General features: G+C 37.3%; 1 protein-coding gene across 2 annotated transcripts; it reads left to right on the top strand.

Moving 5' to 3' along the window:
• Nucleotides 1-128: 128 nt before the first annotated feature.
• On the top strand, nt 129-25,993 carry HMMR (hyaluronan mediated motility receptor). 2 transcript variants are annotated; one of them, XM_039343754.1, is made up of 18 exons: nt 129-224; nt 5,177-5,275; nt 7,233-7,321; nt 9,086-9,166; nt 10,427-10,615; nt 13,065-13,148; nt 13,370-13,458; nt 13,753-13,824; nt 14,924-15,105; nt 16,247-16,365; nt 17,636-17,850; nt 18,540-18,656; nt 19,733-19,891; nt 20,849-20,995; nt 22,177-22,276; nt 23,035-23,211; nt 24,707-24,869; nt 25,135-25,993. In XM_039343754.1, exons 1-18 carry the CDS (start codon nt 179-181, stop codon nt 25,167-25,169), a joined length of 2,163 nt encoding a protein of 720 aa, XP_039199688.1. In that variant the 5' UTR covers nt 129-178; the 3' UTR covers nt 25,170-25,993. The 2 variants fall into 2 exon arrangements, with proteins under 2 accessions (XP_039199688.1, XP_039199697.1); XM_039343763.1 differs by lacking the exon at nt 129-224 and adding an exon at nt 2,647-2,726.
• Nucleotides 25,994-26,377: the final 384 nt, after the last annotated feature.

The raw sequence follows: 26,377 nt of genomic DNA on the forward strand, positions 1-26,377 counted from the left end.
TAATTATCTATCCGCCCTTCTACGGCGCAAGCTCCACCGTGGACCCCTGATTTGTTGACCAATTCGCCGGTCGAATTCTCCCATTGGCTGATTCGGGCATGCCTTCAAGTGGGCGGGATCCTGTTCAATTTTTGAATTTGTTCTGTTCCTTTTGGGTGTGGGAAGTTGCAGGCTGGTTATGTCGTTTCCGAAGGCTCCCATCAAGCGGTTCAATGAGGCACCAAGTAAGTGAATGGTTTTGTTTTGTTTTTCCAGAGGCTGTGGTTGCTCTTCTGAACGAAAAGATTTTTAAAAATATATTTTTCGAACAGGATGGAAAATTTGCGCGAGAACACCTCTCCGTCCGCGTTACTTTGTTGCACTTCTGTGCAACCTTTTGTCTCCAAAATAATCGTAAATTGTATGAAGTTCCGTCCCTGAGATATTTGGGGTATCATTATATCACCATTTCCTTCCTTTATCATGTAATAAGACAGCCTTCCCCAATCCAGAGCTTTCCTAATGAAGTGGATTATAATTCCCATTATCGCCAGCCAGCATTACCATTGGTTGCAAAGTAACAGGGTAGTAAAGCATTGTTGGAAAAAATCTTGGAATTGCTTGGCTTACATGTAACATTCTAATGCACTAGGATAGAGCTATTATCAATCTACAGTAGTGGCCAAAATTGTGGAAACCTTTTGAGAAAAGTGTACAGTAGAAATGCCACCCTTGGTTAAGTTTTCACCAATTTTTCTTCTAATTTCTTTATAATAATTGTAGCCTTGTTCACTTAATAATACTATTTTACATAGCTTTCTGGGCAACTAGTCAACTCTTTGCACCATTACTTTAATTTTATGTTTTACAAGCTCACTAAATGAAAGAACACAAGAAACCCCAACCAACTTGATAGCGATCATATAACACTCTGACAAATGTCCTCTTCTCAGCTTCAATATATGACATCAATAACTGAATCCTACTGTGATCTGATTGGCTCATTGCCAAAACAAGATGACACCTGATTGGCTCTCTAAACACTCATCTTTTCACAGTGAACTATTGCAAACCTCATGAAGAAAAAGGTGGAGATCAAACAGATCATTCATCTGCTGGTGGGTCAGAAGAAAAAGAAAAAGCTATTTCAATAGGAGGCTTAGTGCATCCAGCTCTGGAAGTGATGCAAAAATGGTTCTTATTAAGTTCTTTCCCACCTCTCCAGTCTTCATGTAAACTAACTGACTGAGCAATAGAATTAAATGGAAAGTTATGGAAATGTATAGATAGAAAGGTTCGATCATGTTCAATAGTAACCAATAATGAAAGGCCCAGTTAGAAATTTAGGAAAGTAAAGATAGCCCCTTTGGAGCTGAATTTAACTCCTGATAATTTCATGGAGGAATTCAATTTGTTATATTGGCAACACTTTACAAGTGGTTTGTTATTGTATTCTGGATTTTTTAAAAATATTCTCAACTTTGATATTCCTTGAAGTTTCCTACTCAGATTGTAACCAGATATAACCCTGATTAGTTCCAAGCCAAGGTAAGGTCAGAGCTAGATAACAGGGAGTTTCCTGTTGCTTTAATGTCACAAATCCAATGCAATCCTTAGCAGTTGTGCAATTACATTCTAGAAGTCTGGAACGTACCTTTAGTAGTTGAAATCTCAGGAAATATCTTGAATTCTAACTGAATACAAGATTGCTAACAAAATAAATCTGCAAATGAAATTATGTTTCTTCTGAAGGAAGAAATCAGGGTTCCCAATAATTTGTGAAATCTCAATTGTGTACAATATATTGTTTAAAAGAGATGGCTTATCACTGTCTCTATCAAGGTTGGTGGTATTTTCTCCTTTCTGAGGCATTAATAAATTAGCCATATAGTCCAGGCTTCAGCCACCCAGCCTGCTGGTAAAATGGGTGGTATATAAATTTAATAAATAAAAATGTTGCAGAGGATCTTATTCTTTTTCTTGGAGTCATGAAATCAAAAGAATCCCAGATCAAATTGAGAGATGTTATCCCATTTATGTTACTATCAGTATGAGTGATTTTTGTCTGTGGAGAATTTTACAGCAATCTATAATATTGTTCTGAGCATTTTTCTCTAATAATAAACACATCACCCTGAACTATCAAGAGTCTGAAAATGCAATAAGAGCAGAAACTGCATGTTGCCATTTTTATCACCACAGTGCAAACCCAAACATGGGTATGAGCATATTTATTCATGGTCTTCCAGTATAATCTCTTCAGTTGTTTCATCTCCCAAAGCTATTTGACAAGCCAAGGAACCCCTAGGATTAGACACTAGAGAGAGAAAATTATAGGACCCAATCTGGGTTGGTCACCGGGACCAGAGGTTTAATCTTCCGAGGTTTCAGACTCTTGCTGGAGTCTATCCTCACAGAACTTCTTTCTGCCAGAAATGTGTGCTGTGGGCTATTCTATATATGGTATTTATGTGGTGCCTGGTTGTGTAACTTTTTATTAATTGGAGTGTTGTTGGCTGGCTATTGGCTGTTATTTTCTTGTGCTGCTAAGTCCTCAACTCCTAAGTACCTGATAAGCTGGTGGTAAATCAGCAGCCCTGTTGATTGACGAGGGGCCCATTTCCCAGGCTTCAATCATTTCCCTGGCTATTTTTGTATTTGCTGGGCCAAGACTTTTAGTAGCTGCGAAACTGAATGTTCATTGCAATGTGAAGCTACCAATGAGATCGGGTCTCATTGATATCAAGGTATGTATATACAGTACTTTTCTCCTGAAGAACTGGTGTAGACTTCGTGTACTGAATTTTTTTATTCTTGTGTATCTTGACGGTTTGATGCGTGAATCACTGAAATTCAAACATAATACATACATATAATGTAAACTTCACAAAATCAATTTCTATACAGTCTTCAAAAGGAGCCTCATTTCAGTTTATGCTACTATATGTATAAAGATACTAACTTTCAATGTATATATAGTTCTTCCATTTCCCCTTTTATCCCAACCATCAGGGAAAATGATAACAATAATAATTCTTTTTAAGAATTAAGTTTTTTAAGAATTAAGAATAAGTATCTATTTTTATTCCATTGCATCATGTCCAATTCTCGGATTCTACCTCAACAAGTCCCTGCTATTTTCTTGGCAAGGTTTTCAGAAGTGTTTTGCCATTGTCTCCCTTGGACTAAGAAAAATGACTACTAGCCCAAGGTCACCTAGCTGGCTTTGTGCCTAAAATAGAACTCACGGTCTTCTGGTTTCTAGATCAAATTGACTTTCTATGAGTCTAAAAAATACAAACATAATGTACAGTTATGCTTGTTAATACTTGTCAGTGTGCAAATAACAGTGGGGTATGCGCATCAAACAAAGTGTGTGTTTTTTTTCCAGCTGGAAGCATAGCATCCCCTCTGGAATAGACCTTGGAAACACTGAGCATCCTTTTTTCCACTCCATTGTCACAAAAATAGATCACACAGCAGTTTGTATTGAGTGCTGTTTGAAAGTTACCTTGCAGAAAATGTATCAGAGAATATATGTACACACACAAAGTCCTATTGTAAGTTGAGAACTGTCTCTCTATAGATATAGATATAGTCCTCGACTTAAAATAGGACTGCCTTTGTGTGTGTACATATATTCTCTGATAATTTGAATGGCCATTTTCATATATGTATGTATGTATGTATGTATGTATGTATGTATGTATGTATGTATGTATATCACAAAATAAATCAATCATGATCACCATGAAAACTCCAAACTGGAAAAATTTAATAAATACCGAGCTTTTGTCAGAAACTTCCCACATCGTCAGGGTTAAAAGCTAGTCAACGGGAACAACTTATATAGAATTAACCAGTGTTTGCATCCGGCTCCTGGACCTCGTCATTGGTCCCAGCTGATTGGGCTGTATTCTGGACCTATCCTTGCCATCAGTATCCAACCCTTTCCTGTTCCTCTTTTCTATACGTATGATACCATTCACCCCCTCATCACTAATTCTTGGGCTGAGCTGGATCTTCCCCCCTCTTTTTCGGGTGATCACTGTCTCCGTGCTCCCCTCACCCTCTTTCACATTGTTCTCCTCACTAGGGGTTCTCAAGTGCAGGGGGGAGGATCCAGCTCAGCCCAAGAATTGGTGAACAGTGTACAAGAGGGTGAGGGGAGTATAGAAACAGTTATCACACAAAAAAGGGGGGAGAGGATCCCATTAGTCCAAGAATTAGTGAATGGGAGTGTATGGGAGTGAATGGGAGTGTATGAAGTAGGAACAGGAAAGGGCTGGGTGCTGGTGTCAAGGATACGTTTAGAGTGCAATCTAATCAGCTGGGACCAATGACGCGGTCCAGAAGCTGGATGCAGGCGCTTGGTGATCTTATATAAGTTCTTTCCCATTGACTGGCTTTAACCCTGACGATGTCGGAAGTTTCCGATGAAAGCTTGGTTTTTATTAAAATTTCTCCTATTTGGATTTTCCTGGTGATCTAATTGATTTATTTTGTGATATGGACGTACCCAGGAGTCGTATTTTTACTGACATTATATGTGTGTGTGTGTGTGTGTGTGTGTGTGTGTGTGTGTGTGTGTGTAAAACCATTCAAAGTTACAATGATACTGAAAAAAGTGACTTATGATCATAATGTTGGGAGTTGAAGTCCACTCATCTTAAAGTTTCTAAGATTGAGAAACACTTCTTTAGAGGTGCCATCAACTTGAGAATTTTTTTGAAATCTTGTGGCAAAAAAGTCAAACAATATTCTTCCCAAATAGTCCATGATAGATCATTCAAAAGGATAATGTATTCTTTAAAATAAGCAGGGGTTTTATTGTTATAAAACGCCCAGAACAGAGTTCCGGCACCTTTTTGGGATGGAACCTTGTAGGGTAGGCAAGGCGGGTTGTATGACGTGTGTGAGTTCCGGCATCTTTTTTTTTTTTTTTTTTTTTTTTACAAAAAAAGCACTGAAAATAAGTACTAATTGTATCAAGGTCTCAAGATATATTTTTGGGAACAGATACAATTTACCCTCTCTCCTTGTGATGTGGGCATTTCATTAAGAGTTCATAAATATTCTACATTTAATGGAACCATGAAAACAGGAAAAAAACCATGAAATAGATATGGGTTTAAGTTAAATAATTTTAACAGGGCTCTGACTTTGATTAATATCTGTCTCCTACCCACATATCTAGCTTGTGCCCCACCACCAGGCTCTTATGATATCAAAACTTCAGACCCATCAAAAGGACCTGTGTCTTTTGAAAAGTCTCATCGATTCAAGATGCAGATGGGTAAGTTACCAGGTTATGAATGGCAGTGGTTTTGCAAAGTTCTTTATCATCTTTTTACTTATATGTATGGTTACTTGTTTTAATGTTAAGCATGTGCCTGTAGATGGTCTATTTCTAATTTACATTGCAGTTTGATCATGTGTAGCACCTGGATGTTGAATAACACCTTATTCACTGGGATCTCTTTCCTGATTTATCTCCTCTGTAACAACTCTCAGCAAACATAGTAGGATTTATTTCCTATAAAATTCTAGGAATTAAGAATTAAGCAGTGAGTGACAAACTAAGTGTCATGGTTCCAATAGATGAAATCCATCAAAAGAACTTCAGGGCAAAATTCTTCCTTAAAGAACATTTTATTCGGGAAACAAAGTATCGGCACTACATAGTTGAACCCAAAATTCCCTTCCCCCAGATACAAAGTAACAGTGCAATTCCCACCCCCAATTAGCTGTCATAAATCACATTCTCCAATTAGCTTTTTCCCCAGCCGCCAAAATGTTATCAGCTTGTCCTTGAGTTCCCACAAAACAGAGTTATTATGGCTAGCTGAGCTCGAGTTTTCATCCCAACCCCCCCCTTACTGCACCTAATTCTAAATACCAAAAAAAGCACGTTAAAGAGAAAGAGAAAATGGCTGCATTTTCATCAGTTATCAGAGTGGGAACATCCAATTTTAGCAGGGTTGACACTAAGGATTGATACAGTGTGATTGGCAACTTTACTCAAGATTGTTGTTTTTAATCTCAAGAGATAGAATGGTACAGATTCATCCACAGCTGGTTAGCAACCTGGCAGTGAAATAATATGAAAACAACAAAATTCAGAATGCACTATGTAGCAGTACAGTGATTGTCTAATTTAAAAATGCTTATACTGAGAACATTTATTTTTTAATTTGAAATTGCTGAAATGATTCTAAATAGCATTAGCACCTTTATCTTACACAAATTGGATTTTAATCAAATATTTAAATAATTGCTTATGTTTGACAATGCTACTTTTAAATAAGGTAGTCCTCAACAACAGTTCATATAGTGACCATTTGAGCTACAAGGCTACTGAAAAAGTGATTTATGACCATTTTTCACATTTACAACTGTTGCAGCATCGCTATGGTCACCTGATCAAAATTCAGACCCTTGGCAGCTGACTCATATTTATGACAGTTCCAACTCACATGATCCCCTTTTGCAATCTTTTGACAAGCAAAGTCAATGGGGAAGCCAGATTCACTTAACAACCAAGTTACCAATTTAACAACTGTAGTGATTCACTTAGCAACAGTGGCAAGAAAGGTCATAAAATGGGGCAAAACTCACTTAACAAATCTCTCACTTATCAGCAGAAATTTTGGACTCAATTGTGGTGGTACGTTGAAGATCACTTGCATACACAAAAATTTTACATTTTCATTTTATTGTAAGTGTATTCAATTGATCTTGGTTTAATAAATTAAATCTTGCAAAAATATTTCCCTGCCTAATTCCAGCATTTTTATTGTGCCAACTCATATTTAACATGATTTTGTTAAAACAAAGCAGCCCCGTTGGTCTCTTTATTCTAAATAGCTTAAGAATAAAGGAATCCTATGCTGTATTTATTGGAATTATTCATTTAACAAATTAGCATTTCTCTTTGGATTCACATTAATCTCATCATAAAACTGTAGACATGCTTACATTTGGCATGTAAGCTTTCATGGGGCATGGAAATGGGGCAAATAATAATGTTAGTTTTTGAAATGGCCTCATTGCCAAGTGATGCTTGTTATATACACCATTGATTTGGAATCTAACATTTGGAAGTCAAATAGATAATATGCCTGATTTTCTGTTTCAAGCTTTCTGCATAGTGTCTATTTTTCAGTGTTGAGTTAATAGCTTTGAAATATATTTGGGGAAAAATTACACTCTTTAGGATGGAGAATGAAACCTTTTATTTTATATTTTTGTAGAAGAAGTAGGAGTTCAGCCAAATCCAAGCAACATGAAACCTATACCTTCCCCAGCAAGTACAAAAAAACTTCCATCTCTCAGTTCAAGAGTAAGTATCATATTCTTCTTCTTTCATGTTCCATTAGCCTTATTTTGTAGAGAGTGAAAGATCATTTTTTTTCTAAGTAGGAGTTTTTTTAAATTTACAGTAGAATATGTAATATCTGAATGTTAAGCAAACAGTTAGTCACATTAAATGAAACAATTTAGCATCATAATAATTATGACAATTGTTTTATGAAAGTGGGGTTTCCAACCTCACATATTTAACCGAATAGTTTAAAATTTGCGGAACTATTTTTCAAATTATTTTCACCAAATGTCATTAAAGATGTGTAACTATGCATCTACGGTATGTTTTCCCAGAGGTTGGTGTGTTTCTCAGCAGTGTGGCCATTCAAGCTGTATTTATTTATTTATTTCTAAAATTTATATGCCGCCCAATCCCAAGGGACTCAGGGCGGCGTACAAAATTAAAACAATAATCTGACAATAAAACAATAAAATAAATACATTCATACAGCATGTCCGATCATATCCCCTCCCCCCTCGGGGACATCAGCCCCAGGCCTGCCGGAACAGGAGAGTTTTAATGGCTTTCTTAAAGGCTGGCAGGGTGGGAGTAGTTCGAACCTCGGGGGGAAGTTGATTCCACCAGGTCGGAGCCACCACAGAAAAGGTCCTTCCCTGAGGGCCCGCCAGCCGACATTGTCTGGCCAATGGGACCTGAAGGAGGCCCAATCTATGGGACCTCACCAGTCTCTGGGAACTGTGCGGCAGTATGCGGTCCTGTAAGTGACCTGGCCCTATGCCATGAAGGGCTTTAAAGGTGATAACCAACAGCTTGAATTGCGTCCGGAGACCCACAGGAAGCCAGTGCGGCTCGCGGACGATAGGTGACATGTGGGCGTACCTTGGCGTGCCCACAATCGCTCTCACGGCTGCATTCTGAACCAACTGCAGCCTCCGAACGCTCTTCAAGGGTAGCCCCATGTAGAGCGCGTTACAGTAATCCAGTCTTGAGGTGACAAGGGCATGAGTGACCGTGAGTAAAGCCTCCCGGTCCAAATAAGGCCGCAACTGGTGCACCAGGCGAACCTGGGCAAAGGTCCCCCTGGCCACAGCCGATAGATGTTGTTCCAAATTTAGCTGTGAGTCCAGGAGGACACCCAAGTTGCATGCCTGCACTGAGGGAGGTAAATTTGCCCCCCCCCAGGACTAAAGATGGACCATCCAGTTGGCCTTTGGGAGGCAAGACCCAGAGCCATTCGGTCTTGTCAGGGTTGAGTCTAAGCCTGTTCACCCCCATCCAGACCCTCACATCTTCCAGGCACCGGCACATCACGTCGACTGCTTCACTGAAAGGACACGGGGTGGAGATATACAATTGGGTATCATCCGCGTACTGATGATACCTCACCCCGTGTCGCCGAATGATCTCACCCAGCGGTTTCATGTAGATGTTAAAAAGGAGGGGGGACAGGACCGAGCCCTGAGGCACCCCATGATCGAGGCGCCTAGGGGTTGATCTCTGTCCGCCCGCCAACACCGACTGCGACCTGTCAGAGAGGTAGGAGGAGAACCACCGCAATACGGTGCCGCCCCATGGTCGATGGTATCGAAAGCCGCTAAGAGGTCAAGAAGCACCAGGATAGAGGAATGACCCCTATCCCGAGCTTGCCAGAGGTCATTGGTCAGTGCGACCAAATGTTGTTTTCATAATAAGTGAAAGCAAAATCTCATTTTTAACTGTCAGTAACTTTATGAAGCAAACTTGCAGAGTTTTAACTTTAGTTTTGTTTTTATTTTAAAGCCAAAAAACCCAGGAATAAAGCCTGACAAGAGTCTGATTGCCATTAAAGAACTGAAAAAACAAAAAGAGTTGGAAAAGGAGGTACGATTCAACATTTTTTTAAGTCTGATGTGGAATCAACACGTTAGTTGATGATACATCTTAATGCTAGCTCTGCAAAGTGGGCTTATAGTTTCTTGTCTTAACTATTTGTTTTTACGTGTACGCCAGAGTTTTTTAAACGGTTGACCCAATTACCTGTTTTTCTGGTTTTGAACAATGTCATTACTCCCATAAAAAGAAACTCTTTTGTACCAATAAAGGAGAATATTTGTAGCTCAGTGTTAACATGAGAGGTCCTTAGTGCTCTCTGACCTTGCTTGTTTTCTTACAGCATTTCATTACCCAAGCTAGGTAACATCATCAGTGCTAGCAAGGAATGTGGTTTGCTGTCAGTTTATATTCTAGTGGATTGCCCTGTCAGTGTTGGTGGGATGGCCTTAGAGATTCTTTGGTTGGGTTGTTTACTGTTGATTTCTTTGGCAGTTTCTTGATTGGGGTATTGTTTACTTGATTATTGGCCTGATATGGATTTAATCTATGCTGATCTGGGTGCTGATTGCTGGTGAAGAGAGGCATCAGTCTTTTTGTTCCCTTTTTGGTTGATTGTTTGTCTCTTGCATAGTCTATAGATGTTAATGTCTATCTGTCGATTGATGGCTATATAAATTGGCAGTAAACCACACTCCTTACCAACACTGTTGCCTAGCTTAGATAATAAAATGTCTGCAAGAAAATAAACAAGGTCAGAGAGCACCAAGGACTCTTCAACTCTGTTGTTTTACACAAGTGACTTAGCTGCAGTTCTAAACTGGATCCTCAACTCACAGACAATGATAAATTGTTCCATTACCCTCATTATATTTCTAAATTACCCTTAGAGGTCTTTACCTTCAGTTTAGGAACCAGTGTTATATGCTGACCAGAGATGTTATGAATTGAATAGCCTACAAATTTAATAAATAAGGTATCAGTAAAATTCCACTTTTTACAGACATTTGATTATTAATCTTGGTAAACTAGCCCCTAATTGAAGATAATGTTATAAATGCTTTAATTTACATTTTAAATTATAAGAGTCCATGAACTACTTTCTCTTGATTGTTTTACTTAACCTGTGTTTTGTGATTTAATTTTTTTATGAATATTTGGTTACTTCTTTCAATGAACATGTAAGGAATGGAAACCACCATCCAGTGGTTTTATATTAGGAATAAATTCATGTGTATTTTGCCAAACTATATAAAGGGATGGACTTGCCTTCTATCAAATGTTTCAGTTAATTTCATCCTGTTTGTGTAGATTCGGATACTAATTGGAAAACGTGCCCATCAAGATAAAAGATTGCAGGCTCTGGAGGAAGATCTTGCCAAGTCTGAATCAAAGCTGTCTGCTGCAGTCAGGGAGAAAAATACCATTTTAGCAAATGTTGCTTCTCTGGAAAAACAGCTTTTGGAGTTGAGAAAAAGCAATGACTTGCTCAAAACGAAGGTGCATATCGATAGCTCTCTTTTAAAGGCATTAGAACACCTTTTTTGGGTGGGATAATGATGGGCTCCTGCATTTATAGTTGGAAGTTAAAATGTAACATAGATTTGTAATGGTCTCTATTCTGTGAAGATAGATGCTTTATACAGGTAATCCTTGCTTAACTGTCCTATTTAGTTACCGTTTAAAGTTACAATGGTTTTACAAAAGTAACAATCGTTCCTTGCATTTATGATCATGCAATCAACTCCAGGTGCTTTGCTTATCATCACAGTGTCCTGCAGTCACATGATTTGTGAGCTTCACAGCCAATTTCCAACAAGCAGAGTCAATGAAGAAGACAGCAGTAAAACTGCAAGTTGTGGTCTTATATAGCGATTGCTGTGGTGAATTTGCTTAACAACCAGAGTGAAACTGAAGTCATAAGTTTGTTTATCATTATATGATGTCTTGCTTAATGACCGTGCTGCTTACCGATGGAGTTGTGAGTCCCAATTGTGGTTATTAAGTGAGAAGTACCTATATACTTAAAATACACAAAAATGCATTTTTGTAGCAATTTATATTAAATGTCATGAAAGAAGGTTTGTTTGTTCATTCTTTACCATCATTCTTTGGATGTTTTTTGATTGTAGATTTAAGTTAGAAGTATATTCCCTTATAGCAGTGATGTTGAATCTTTTAGAAACAGAGTGCCTAAAAACTGGGCCTATCCCCACTCCACCCCCGCCCCTACCCCGCCTCCAGGGCCTGCTGCAGATCGCCAGCAGCGCCATGGCCACGCCTTCTGCCCGTGCCTCGCAGAATCAACTGTGCGTGATGGGGCATGAGGGCAGAGTCTTGTCTACGCTGCCTGGCTGCCATGTCCTTGGCTGCATTGCTCTGTATGGGCCACGCTCGGGGGGTGACTCTCCTCCAGGGAGGCTGCTGGTGAGAGAGTTGCGGGGGGAGGCAAGGCTGGGGCAACGGCACGTGTGCCCACAGAGAGAGCTCTGAGTGCCACCTCTGGCACCCGTACCATAGGTTCACCACCACTGCCTTATAGTATCAAAGTTATGTTTAAACTCCTCGTGGTTTAAGTCTATTGTACTTTGTATCTGTCGTAGTATTGCACAAATTTTGGCTTGGAAAGTATTTGTCTTGTCTTGAAATGTTTCTAAAGGTCTTTGATCTTTCAGGCTAAATCTTTCAGGAGTGAATATTAAGTGTGGTTTCCTATCATTTTTTGCACAGTATGTCATATCCATGTTGTCTCCCCCTTTCAAGTAGTCTGTCATAAATGCCATAGTGTCTGTAATTAGCCTTGTCAAGCTAACTGAAACTCAAAATCCATACTGTCCAATTTTGTATAGTTCTTGTTTTTATATATAATTTTTGTAATCCACCGTACTTTTCAGTTGTCAAGGTTTCAGTAAAATCAATATTTTATAACAATTCTTTCTTTCAGGAGTCAATTGTCAATTCAATGTATTTAGCCAGCTTAAATCCTTCCTGTAACTTCCCTTCTCAATAATTTATCATAGATCAAAGTTTTTAAACAGTTCATAAATTTAAACCACAATCAAAGTATTTCTTTTTCTTCAAACACTTTCCAATATTATAGCCAGCCCAGTATGCAATCTCTTCTCTGTTCCTTAGCAACTATCTTTTTAAAGGTTATTAGAGTTCATGGGAACAGATTTTGTTTTGTTTGTTTCTGGGCATTGTCTTTAATGTGCTGTATTCTCATTGTCAGCAAATATTTATTTTCCAGTTCTTTCAGACAAAAAGTTCTTATTTTTCTTTTTTTAATGTAATTCAGTCAAAATCCTTTAGAATATAATCTTACCAGTTTATTTTAGTTTCTAAGTTTGATCAGATTATAGTATTTTGAATTTAATTTTAATAAGGTTCTTTTCTCCTTAAGATTAATTCGCTGCTTCTGTCTATGGGGGAATGGGAATGTAGTCCCCTCCCCTCACTTTTGGAGGTTGTTTGCTTTGGGGATCTTTCCCAGGGACTGGTTGTAAAATAAGGGAGAGAAGATCAAATACTCTTACCAGTTCCAAGCATGCTGTTCACCATTGTTCTTGGTAGTGCTCTTGGACTTCAGCTGCAGTAGCTTGGCCTAGACGCTGGCATGCGGCTAGCCTTTCTCCTGTTGGGCTCAGAGGGCTTTCCCCAGATCAAACGAAGTGATTGCCGTTGCTTCGTGATCAATGGGGCGCCCCTCCTTCACAGTCACCTCTCCAGGATGACTTCGGACCCATCTAGGGTCCCCCTGGCAGGGCAAAATTAGCCAAGGGAGTGGAAGTCCGCTCTCATACGGCCATGCACTACGAGCGCAAACTGGAAGTCCGGCATATGATTATCTTTTCCCATTGAAATCAGATGTGAAAATGTCATCTTTTCTTGTGTAGTGTCCTAAGTAAAATGTAATAATAAAATTGCTCTGCCTTCTGTAATTTTTTAGTGTTTGGAAGATGAAACCCAGAAGAAAATGCACAATCTCTATTTAGAATTAATGAAGCTTAGGAACAAAATGAACTCAAAAAAGGTATGTTAAATTACCAATGTGGATTACATTTTTTCACTTAAAAAAATTTCAAGTATCACAAGATAGTATATTAGGCGTACATTTTTCCCTAGAGAATATGAAGAACTATTACTAGTAATGTTTTATTTTTCATACTTTTTTCCCGGCTTAAAGAAAGTTTAGGACAATCATAATCCCTCTCATAATAAGCCACTGTATAATGTTTCTTGATGCAATTTTAGATGGTTCCTGTTAAAAATGGAGGCATGGAAATTAAATTAAATGAAGTCCAAGGAACTATGGAAGAAAAACTAGCCCAGCCTGAAGAATTGTAAGTTATCTCATGAATTGTCAAGTACCAGCTATTTTTATTAACTCTAATGAAATGTAGTTTGGTAAGAACATATTTTGGGTTTGGTATCCTTAGCTTCATCTTTATGTCAGTTGGACATGAAAAACTGCTGAGCTACTCAATCTGTGCCTGGGGGCTTTTGGGGTCTGAATGGACCAGTTCAGTCTTGACAAGGTGTTAATTAAACATAAGTATCCTTTTTGCCAGCTTGAGGCTTGGGATATATTTTGTCCTTTTTCTAAAATTTAATACTCTGATCAAACTTTATTTTAGGACAGAAACAGAGACTCCAACAGAAAAGAAATATGACTTGGAGAGACTCCTGGAATGTATTGTAGAACTTGGGTAAGTCAAGTATGCATATGCAGTCCTAATATGGCGAAGCCATGTTGCATAAAAATTATGGGACTTGTTTTCTACCACTAATAGAAATATATTTAAATATTCATATGTCTAGACATATTAAATGAATGAAAGTTATAGATAGGCACATTGCTCACAAACCCTGATTTTCTCAAGCTACAGTTTTATATGTGATGGATGAATCTCCAGTTCCCAAAATGGCTATCCTAACATACTAATATGGAACCATGGGAGATATAGCAAATATTATCAATATTGGTGACTGGCAACAAATCCTTGCTAGTTAAGTGTTTAATTTTAAACTTGTAAAGTGGGGAGAGATTAAATCGATATTGTTAAATATGCATGTAAGACAATAGGAGGCATGCATTCACATTTTCCCCTTCAAAGGAATAATTTGTATAAAAGCTACATGTATCTTGAACATCTCAAGGACAGCAGAAAAATAAACTGATTGAAGTGACTATTTTAATTCTTCTTTCCTCAAAATGACTTCTGCAGAAATTTAGAACAGAAAACCTGTCCATCCATTTAACCATCTGTTTTTACTCATTATCACTTTATGGGAATTGTCAAATATGTCAAAGTTTTCACATTAAGTCTTTTAAGATTCAGCCTGTAAAGCACTAAATTCAAACGAAGATCAGATAGGATGTGACATCACTGATTTTGACCCTTTTAACTTATTTTTGAACAATTTTCCATGCTTGTGAAATTGTTCTGTGATGCCTGATGCCAAAGAAGATTAGAAACACTCATTTTACTATGTACAATGCAACTAAAGAGTCAGTGAAAGTATTGGCTAGAACAGATATAATCTATAACTTCAACTAGAAGCAAAAAGGCTGAGTGATACAGAAGGAAGATATTGTGGTTTTCTTCAGTGATTATATACAATATGGCTATTACTGCTTGACTACTTTTCGGAAGAAAAGTTTAAAAGAAGATACAATATACAAGACTCTCCCCTCCAATTAATTTGTATATTATACAGAAGAAAATGAGTTGAAATATATTTTTACCAACTAAATTATCGAAAAACATAATGGCAAAACTAGTGATTTTTCTTGCTTTCCAACAGTAATGTTGCAGAACAAGTTAATGATAAATACAAGCTGCATATTGTCAAACTACAGGAAATAATAGAATCCAAAAACAAGGACATCGAAACATTGGAAAGTACTCTTCATCTGAAAGAAACTATTCTGTCCACCCAAACTGAAGAACTGAACGGAAAGTCCAAAATACTTGAGGAGCAAAAAGGTAACTCCAAAAATGTGGTTTGCGTGCATATTATTGCAAGAAAATAAATCATTTGTTAGACTTTTGAAAACTATTTCTAAGCTTGGTTGAGAAATATTTTCTTTCTTGCCATCGTGACAAATGAAAATCAAAACTTCCTTTCATTAGATGAAAGAATTACTAGATGTAAATGTCTAATCTCCAGCCCAACAGAGAGCAATATCATTTTAAAAACCTTTTTAACTATATTATGTATTAATACACATTAATATAAATTATAACAGGAATATATGTCAGATGATTTTGTTATACTGATTTCAGTGTTGTTTCATTCCAAATGCATGTGCGGTGGACTGGTTTCTATGCTAACCTGAATCTTAGAAAGGGATTTAAGGAAAATTCGGCTACACATGCTTTGGAATATATTAAGCAGCATAGTTAGGCACTTTTATCATGTTCCATTGATAACTCATCAGTAGTCAATGAAATGGGTTCTATATTGATTTCCCAAGGAAATCAGATCAGCCATATGCATGCATGTTTATGCATTCAGTTTTCTAAGTCTAAAGATGTAACCCATTAGCCTTTCCATTAACGTTATACACTCATTCCTAAATATTTATTCTTTTTACGAGATCCATTTAACATTACATCAACTTTCTTCTTTCTACGTGCATCCGTCTATAATAGTGTTTCTCAACCTAGACAGCTTTAAGATATGTAAACTTCAACTTTGTTGAGAAGTTGTGCCAAGAAATGAACTCTTTTTGCCTTTAATAGCCTGATATAAAAATGTAAAGAGAGAGTGCTCTAAAAATAGTTGCTGTTTTGATGGATCCCAACCGCTTGAATAGAAAATGTTCAAACATTTACTGGGATTTTTTTTTTTTTTTTGAAAAAATATTAAAAAACACTCTGGAAACCACTTTTGCTTTGTCAATTGCATTTCTAAGAAATAATTCAGATTTGAGAGCTTCTAAGTAGTTCAGATGGTATTCACTGGGCTCTAATAATAGGTAATTATGAAACAGTTTCTAGGGAGTAACCTATGATATTTTCCTGTAATAGTAATAATCAAGGAGTCTAGAAAATATGCGAAAATGGCAATAAAATTATAGGTATGTATATGAGTTCTTATGTAAAAAGCAAAATTCTCATTTAGAGAAATGCTTCCATGAATATGAAGAAAAGGAACGAGTTATGAATGCTGAGATACAATGCTTAAAAGAAAAACTTTCTATAGAAGAACAGGAACATCAAAAGCAAAAGAAGATTTTTAAGGTAAAAAAAAAGATTAAGATAACTATAGGTTATATTTATTTATAAATGCGTAAAATTTAATATGTACTGAGCATTCTCTCTGCGTTGTCCAGTTATTCTCTATAGTTTTCTATCTGTAAGAAGGAGTTCACATTTCCCAGTCCTTCTGACCCTCTCAGTGGCATTCAGATATGGTATCCTTCTGGTTCGTGCAGGATTTAGAGTGGAAAGCATTGTTTTGCAATGGTTCTGCTCCGATTTGAATGGATGATGCCATTCTTTAGTTGAGCCCCTATACCACATGGAGCTTGGCTGTATATTCCTGCTGTTTAATATCTACATAAGATTTTTGAGATATTATCAGTCAGCTTGGGATGTAAATTCATCACTATGCTGATGACACTCAAGTATACATTTGGGAATGGCGTAGATATCCTGGTCAAACATGTAGAGGCTATGAAGGGCCAAATAGGTCAAAGCAAGCTCAAATTCCTGAAAGATGGAATTATTACTTGTGGTTAAAATTTGATCCCAATCCCTAAATTGGTTTGGGATGAGGTCATCTACTCCTTGAAGGAGAAAGGGGGAAATAGGGGTCCTCCCTTAATTCATAACTGTTTCAACAGATGGTACACCAGTTGTGGGTATTTCTGGAGTAATAAACCTTGCAATGGTGATTCATAATCTCTGCTTCTGAAGATGACTCTGAAGTTGTAATAGGTTAAAAAGTAGAAGCCCAACTACTAACAGGTGGAAATACCTTAGCAGTGTTACCTTTATGTTAATTTTCTGCTACAGGTTACCAGTATGATTCTGAGCCCAGTTTAAGGTGGTGATTTTAATTTTTTCAGCTTTTCATGACTTGGCATAAAGGTATTTGCAGGATCATCTCCCCTAAGCAGAATCAATCTATAGAGTGTATTCATTCCAGAAAAAGCTGTCTGGGTTCCTATCTCATGTGTGGAAGAAAAACTGAAAATCTTTGATGGCACTCCACAGTAATACTTTGATCTTGAGATTTTGGAAGAAAAACTCCATCCGCTTGCATTTCACACGATGGTGTACAGTTTTATTATTTTCTTCTGTGCAAAATTAAAATGAAGCAGGATAGCCGAGAAATGCTTTTATAAATATAAATGTAAAAAATAAATGGGAAGCCTGAGTAAATTGTGATCTGTGAAGGTTACAGGTTGGTGCTTCATTCCTCATGTTAAATATATTTTTCAGGTGGGGAAAAAAACTTATGATCGTTAATGGCCACACTTCATTTGTATTTTTGTTGGCACTTCAGGAAACCTCCGCTGATATGCATCAGAAATTACTTAATTTCCAAGAGGAGTTAGCTAAAGAGAGAGAGATTCTAGAGATAGAACTGAAAGAAGCCATGGATGAGCTGGATAAATTGCACACTAAAGAAGCTAAAGTTGAGAAGCTGTTAAAGGGTTTGGAACAGGATAATGCATCCCAAAATGAAGAGTTATCACAGCTGGAAGCAAAACTGCAAAGGTTTGTAGAAAAGAGGCTCCTATTGAAATTATCTGTGTCAATTAGCTAATAGGATTATAGAATGGATTTCTTTCTTGAAGTGTGTGTATTCTCAGATCTCTTTTGAATGTTCAAATTCCCTTTGGAGAGAATTGGGATATATGTGCTAAGAAGGAACATAATTTTCCATTGAAGAAGCAGAGGTATGCCATGAACTAATGGATAATGGCCTTCTCGTAAATGGCAGGCAATGTAGACCAGTAGTGCATGGCTTGAAGTCCCAGGTTTGTACATGGCTTCTGTAAATTCTTCATGTCTCCCCGGAGATTTTCAAAGTTGTTACCAAAGTGTAAAGTTTTATATCACAGGGAAAGAAAATGAATAAATACGTGAATAAGAAATAATCATGTCAACTTTTTTGGTTTAAATTAAACAGATTTTTATTGAAAATTAAGGATGAGAGTTGAAAGATTTTGTATTATCTTTTCTATCCTTAATCCTCCTATATTGCCCAAATGTTTCAGACTATTTTTGGACTTTCAGAATAGATATTTCCAGAGGTCCCCCATTTCCATCTATTTAATTAGAGCTAATTAAATTAAACATAAAATAATAATTCCTGAGTCCCCTATGCTCTTGTTTGTACCTTCCAGTTCAATCAGTAGCTTTTGGAGTACTAAAATATTAACTGTTGAATATTATTTGTGCAGGAAAAGTGCAGAGTTGGAAGAATTGGCTGCATCACACAAGAGTACCATAGAAAAGCTGCAAGAGAAATATAACCAGCTCCAGTTTAAATTTGGAGAGTCCACCACTGAATTTGAAAAGTATGTCAATACCATGGCATAGAAGGATTGGCAAGATCTTAATTGTTTAGTATTGGGAACTCTTGTCTTTCATTAGTCTGGAACTAGTCATCTGTTTCAAAGTGACTGTATAGAACAGACATGTCAAACAGAAGGCCTGAGGGCCGGATGTGGCCTGCGAAGTGGTTTCATGTGGCCCGCGAAGCCATCCTGGAAACAGTGAGGGAACGGCCCCCGCTGCCATGGCCCTGGCCCAGGCCGGACAGGAGCCAATATACAATTTTGTGGTGGCCATCTATGCTGAAACACATTCAGTCTTAGCTCCACAAGATCGTCTGGCAACAGTGAGGAACCATCCCCTGCTGTGTCAGCCCCGCCCCCTGGGTGCATGCTGGGGAGGTGTCACCCTTTGTGAGGAATGGTGAAATGGACCATGCTTTGGCGCTTGCCCCTTCTGCCAGAGACCCTCAGATCTATCCCACTCCTGCCCAGGCTCCCACAGGCACCCTTGACGTGAATGATGTAGAGCTGGCCATGCCCACCCGGTAGGCCACACTCCATCCATGCCCACCTTGTAGGCTGCACCCACCCTGGTCACACCCACCCAGCCCGCTAAGGGCAACCGCAATGCTGATGCGGCCCTCAATGAAATTGAGTTTGACACCCCTGGTATAGAAACAGATCACCTTCTTGCACTGTGTTTCCTTGCTTTAGGTAGCAAAGATTCACTGAAGTGAACAAATTTTACTTTAAAAATGAACAAACTCTTATTGTTTCTTTCTCCTAGTACAGTGGTGGTGAACCTATGGCACGTGTGCCAGAGGTGGCACTCAGAGCCCTCTCTGGGTAAACGTGCTGTGCCTCAGAGATGGCGAAGGACTGGTCCCCACTGCCCTGGCCCCGCCCACCCAGTCTGCCATGACCACCGCAGCCACGCCCACCTGGCACCCAGTGATAAATAAGATTCGCCATCACTGTCCTAGTACAACCTGTCATACATGAGCTTTGTATCTGGATGGTGGGCAAAAGCTTAACATAAAGATGACGAGTACTATGCACAACTCAAAAGAAATATAAACTTTTAAAATCTTTCTTAGTTACAAAGTCTGCATGGCTGAAGAGATTACATGCCTGAAACAAGACAAAGTTATTTTAGAGGAGAGATTAACTGAAATGAATAGGGCAGTCCAGAATGTGACTCATGAAATGCAAGAAGAACAGCATGCTAAAGACCAAGCAAAAGAAGATTATATGAGGTATGGACAGTTAGGAAATTTTGCCAAGAAGACTTGACTGCAAAGACTGCGTTTGGTGTTTGGTGTTTTGTGGCATTTATAGAATCAGATAATGGAAAGAGACAATCTAGTTCTAGCTCCTCAAGTCCAACATCTTTCTTTATATAGCAATTCAAATTAAAATATCAATGACAATTGGATATCCAGTCCCCATTATATATTCAGTGAAGAGAGACTCACATTCCTCTCACCCTAACTGATTCTATTGTCAAACTGCTGTGATTATGATTGGGACTTTTCTCCCAATATTTTCTTCTGTTGTGTTCTGGTTTCTGACGGCTTAGAATTATGTAATTTCCATCAAAATGCTAGTTTATAGGAAGTTCCTCTTTCTATCTGGTTTATTTTAGATTAGTTTAAGAGAGAATAAATTACTTGGAGAAGATTTTCTGTCTTTTGATTCAACCAGAAAGTTTGCAGGTTGCGTGGGAATTTTATAAAAGTATGTCTCTCCTTTCACCTCCAGCTCTGCAGTAAATCTGTAAATCTTATATTGCTAAATTAATATCTACAATGATTTCAATAGCAAAAACATTTAGATCAGCATAAAAGTAGCAGATTTTAGACTGTAGGATTTGTTTTAATAGAAAAACAAACAAACAAAAAAATCCTAGGATTTACACCCAACATCCAGGGTGCATTATCAAAAGACACAACAAACATTTGGAATTAAACAATTTGTTTTGTCTATTATCACAGTCTTTTTCTGAAAAGATGTTTTAACTATATTAATTTTAGCAGTATAATTTACACAGTGTGATTATTTTTATGGTTTTCTGATTCAGGTAGCAACCTATCTTTTGCCCATTTATGGCACATGTAGCACATTCTTCTTTTAGGCTAAAACTTTGCCTATTTCCAACCATCCTTAAAATTACTGAGAATTTCTCATTTTAATTCTCCTCCCTTTATTTTAAGGATGCTTCTTGACAGTCAGACAAAAATAGCACTAAAAGATGCAGAAATAGAAAGAATCAAGGAATCGAGCACTATGCAAATTGCTAATCTACAAGCCAAACTAGAGCAGCAAAGTGAAGAACTGAACAAAAAACTTGAAACAGAAAGGTGAGTTTCAGATATCTTGCATGGGAACTTCAGATGAAAATACTTATGAGTATTTGGGAGAAAAAGAAGTGAGTATGTTCACATTAAAAAAGAAATCACATTCTAGGCACTAGAGCAGTGGTGAGCAACCTGGGACTTTTTTGTCAGCAATGCCCCATTTTTTTTCAAGTAAAATATAAAGTTAGCCTTTGGATGACTTTTAATTGTTCTTATTTCCCCAAAATCCCAGATAAAAATATGGCACAATAAATAAAAACTAATTTTGATTTAATTTACATATATATTACATTTAGTAGAATATAGTTAATATTATCACAGTCCATGCATTAAAACAATCCCTTACTGTCCCGTTTTTGGAAAGGTTCTACCATTCAAATGCTTCTAAGGTGAAGGAGTTATATACTTTAACAGAAATTGGCAGGATTTCCAAAGCCTGTTCAGACATTTTATTGTAAACTGGTTTGAGAAACTTTTGCATACGGTGTTTCCCCCAAAATAAGATCTATCCCCAAAATAAGTCCTAGCTTGATTTTTACGTGTGGCCTAATATAAGTCCTATCCCCAAAATAAGCCTTAGTTAAGGCCCCGCCCACTCAGTCCCACTGTCTGGTTGCATGAGAAAAATCAAGCTAGGGCGAGGGGGGTGGACCTGCTCCATGCGTTCTGCATCTGCTTGTCTCTGGACCGCTGCAGGCAGGCCTCCCAAGCCTCAACACCTGCCTCGCCTCGTACCCTGCCTCCGTTTTGCTGGCAGAGGTCTTTTCCTGAAGGCCTCTGCCAGCAAAAAGGCAGCCGGGGGTGATGCGTGCAAGCAGTGGCGGGCAGCCACAGAAATAGTGGGGCCAGCGGAAACCACGTGGACTCCTTTTGGATGGGGTTGTTGGTGCTGCCGCCGTGAGATGAAACAGTGGAAACACCTCCCCTCCCAAATAAGACCTAATGCTTCTTTTGGAGGCAAAAAAAATATAAGACCGGGTCTTATTTTGGGGGAAATACGGTATAAAGAAAAATATAAATATATTAATTAAATGAAAAAAACCTCCAAAAGGGAAAACATTGTGTTATCCCATCCATTAGGATGTGGTGCTCTAAAAGAATATGGTCCCAGAGAGAATGGCTGTCTACATAAATAGAGATATTTAGAAGACTTAATTGCATTTCCAATATTTTTTTATTTCTAGGAAAACCATTACAGAAAAAATAGGAGCAGATTACAAAAAAAATATAAAAACTTGGCGTGTGCTCTATGAAGACCTATATAATAAAGTAAAACCTTTTCAGGTTAGTCCTTAATAAGCACTGATGGGCTTGGGCAGTTTTTGATAATTTACTATTTTGGAACTCCAAAATCAACCTGGATTTTTAACTATGTCTTTAGATGCTCCCATAGTTTTAATATAAGAAATACCCTGTATTGATGGATGGCACTTGCAGTGAATTAGTTATTATACAGTAGTTGCACAGTCAATCAGATGTTCAGTCTGGATTTGGCATTTTTATCCACCTATCAAATCATTTCCAAAGGCATGGAATAGGCAGATGTTGATTGATAATGTTAAAGGTATCACAGGATGTAAACTGTTCTATGTAAAGCTGCCTTTTGCAATTGACTGATGGTAATTTTGTGGTGACACTACTTGAACAAAGATAATCAAGTGGTGCTCCAGTTGTTCTAGGATTGTGCTCAAGTAGCCTATTTACTATTGGTACTACCTTTACTTTCTTTGCCACAGTCATTCTATGTCTATTTGAAGGTGTTCGTGTCTTCTCCAGTTATTATTATTATTTAAACATAAGTATAGTCTGATGGTAGAACAATTTTTCATCACAAGCATGGGCAGAAAAGTAATTCTTCCTATATCATTGGTAATTGTACCAGATGGGGATTGGAGGACCTTTCTGAACAGTGAAGGACGTGGCATAACTGAGAAAGGGATCATCCCCTCTCATTCTTGTGGATTCTGTTAAGTCAAACAGGGACATCCCTTGAGATTTGCTGGTCATCTATGATTCAACATATGTTTTACTTTGCATTTCAGCAACAGTTAGATGCATATGAGGCAGAGAAAAATGCTCTTCTAAATGAGCATGGTGCAACCCAAGAAGAACTGAACAAAATTAGTGATGCTTATGCTAAGCTGCTAGGCCATCAGAATCAGAAGCAGAAGATCAAACATGTAATGAAACTGAAAGAAGAGAACACTCAGCTAAAACAGGTCTGTGCTACTCTATGAAGGTCACAGATTTATATTTATCTGTGATAGAGACAGAAATATCAAAGGATATGTAAATAACCAAGGTGCCTCTGCATGTGTCTGTTAAGGTGGGGAGAAACTCAAAATATGCTATCAAATTGCTATCTTTGTGAGTAAAGAATGTTTATTTAGCAATAGCACTTAGGAACAGCATTTAAAATAATATACCGCCCCATAGTTTTACAATGTCAGCATATTGCCCGCAACAATCTGGGTCCTCATTTTATCAACCTCAGAAGGATGAAAGGCTGAGTCAACTTTAAGACCCATCAGGATTGAACTCCAGATTGGGCAGAGTTAGCCTGCAATAATGCATTCTAACTATTATGCTACCAGGATTGCTAATATATAATTTAACAACTGTAAAGACGCTAAGAAAAAGACTCAGGCATGTCTTGAGCAGAGATTTGAAGCTGCTACAGAGCTGCTTGTCACAGCTTGAGACAGCTTGAGAGTCTCTGTGTGTTTATTGGTTTTTATATACTTTTTACATACATAGGCTTTTATCATTAAATGCTGACATTTTACATTCATAAGTTTAACCATTAGATGCTGACATAAAGTTTCTTCATTGGAAAATTCCTTCGTATAAGCAACTATTTTCTAGTAACATACTGTATTACCTGATCAGAGATCAGGTAAAAACAAATACAGATAGATCAAAAGGAGAAAGAACTAACAAAGGCAGGAAGAGATAGGAAGTAACTTAAGCATATTATCTATTTAGGTAGGTGAGGTATTAAGTCAAAAGGGGATGACCTGGCTGCTTCATTGGGACAAAGGGTATTAAAAGGTTATGAGGTTTGTTGGGGGGGGGGGGGGAAGCATGGCAGTTTGCTGCGTGCAATTTCCCCCACAAACAACTATATATTAAACAGCCATGAAACAATCAAACAAGTTAAAGATAGAGATTCTTTCATCCCCATCAATTAGCAGGGAGTAAAAGCCAACATTCATGGAACTTTAGTGGTGATAAGACCCATAGTTGGTAGAAGTGAGTAGAAAAATGGGGATCAAGGACAGCAGCTAGCAACATTTATGGGAGGAAAAAGAACATATTCCTCAAATTAATCATCAAACACTAGCCATGATACTTACTAGCTGAAGGAGAATAAAAGCAAAAACAAGGGATAGGCCATTCATCCATCAGGAATTTGAACACTTTGTAATATATGCCTGAAACTGTGGATTAGAATTAGGAAGGGTAGAAGTGATAATTAAAAACCGTCTCATACTATATAGACCATACAATGTACGATGAAACTGCACCCACCTCATTGCCGGCAATGGGGAAAAAGTTCTGATACGTCACGCGATGTCATGTGACGTTTGCGAGTTTGACATGTCTATCATAAACAATATCACTCATCTTTTTGGTGGGATTGATTGGGGGACATAAATTGTCATGTTTGTAATATCTGGAATTCATCTTGCATTGGGATTTTTTTTCTTTTAGGAATTATTAAAGTTGCGTTCCCAAGTAGCAAAGGAAAAACAAACAAGGGGAGAGCTCCAAGATCAAATTAATGAAATTCAGGGTATTAAACGGTTTGATCCTTCTAAAGCTTTTCAGCATCCTAGCAAGGAAAATGTTGCTCCCAAAACACCTTTTAAAGAAAGTGAGTACTTTCAAGTATCTTCCATAAATATTAACAACTTGGGCCTGGGGAATTAGTTTGATATATACATCAACCAGCAGAGTAGCTTTAATATGTGTATTCTTTTCAGCACTATCAACGCATTTATTGTTTTATTGATGCTTAATTAACTAATTGGTGGCAATAATTCCAGTTATTGAACAGATCAGAAATGTAATGAATACTAAAACTTCTGTAATTCAAAAATAATAATTTCAATCAACTTCTTCTCTTATTTATTTAACAGGCAACAGAAACAAAAATCAACCTGTTCTACACTGATGAAGAACAAATTCACACTTGAGAGATTTATCTTTCCAAGAAAGTATTGTCTACTGCCTTGTGTGCTCCAATCTATATTTCTATAATAGAAAATTGTCTTTAAATATATTTTAATAAAGCAAGTAATTAGTACTTTTAAACTGTCTAAAATACAAATGGCCACAGCAATTCTAAAAATATCAATAGGGCACAATTATCAAACATTTAAATAAAAGCCTAGTAATTTTTATAGCCGAATCAGTACACAAGACCTAAGTGAAACTTCTTTATATGCATACATACACAATGTTACATAGTTAAACTCTGACTTTTGTATAATATTTTAGAAATTGAAACAGTTACTTCAATTATCATAAATAGCTCATAGTTGTGGAAGCACTTAGTCTTCAAGCATTATGCAATTCATTCTTTTAATTATGTTAATTGGGGTTTTTTTTGCTTCTGAATTGAAATACATCATGTATGATTCTGATTTTAAAGATTATTTGTATTAGCTTGTAGTTATTGAATTTATTGTGGCTTATCTTTTTATCAAAAGGAATTTGTGAGACTCACAATTACTAGCTGCTTTCCTGAATTTCCTGAATATTTTAGAAATTGAAACAGTTGCTTCAATGATCATAAATAGCTCATAGTTGTGGAAGTACTTAGTCTTCAAACATTATGCAATTCATATTTTTTTAAATTACTATGTTAATTGGGTTTTTTTGCTTCTGAATTGAAATACATCATGTATGATTCTGATTTTAAAGATTATTTTTATTAGCTTGTAGTTATTGATTTTATTGTTGGCTTATCTTTTTATTAAAAGGAATTTGTGAGACTCGCAATTACTAGCTTTCCTGAATTGTATTTTAATCTTAAGATATGTAACTGTTATGTTCTTTAATTTCCTATTTCTTATCTATGTCTTATTCTATGGAAAGAACAAACACAAAAGAAAATTCTTATTAATAATTGATGGCAGAAGAGACGTTGCTTTTTGGTTACTTCTTCCTGCTAATCAAACAGCTTCCATCAGCAAAACAAATAAGGCAACTTTTTCCCCATCCTCAGTTTGACTACCCTGGGGAAATTCTTTATTTTCACAATGCTGATGATGCTAAAAACTAAAATTTATTACTAACTTATTGTATTCCCATAAGGACCAACAAGAAGCTCTGTTGGTAAGGATCTGTCCAGGACTGGATGTGATATATGTTTTCAAC

The sequence above is a fragment of the Crotalus tigris genome, unplaced genomic scaffold (genome assembly GCF_016545835.1).
Source record: "Crotalus tigris isolate CLP2741 ecotype Arizona unplaced genomic scaffold, ASM1654583v1 scf7180000017551.9496454, whole genome shotgun sequence".
NCBI classification, from domain to species: domain Eukaryota; kingdom Metazoa; phylum Chordata; class Lepidosauria; order Squamata; family Viperidae; genus Crotalus; species Crotalus tigris.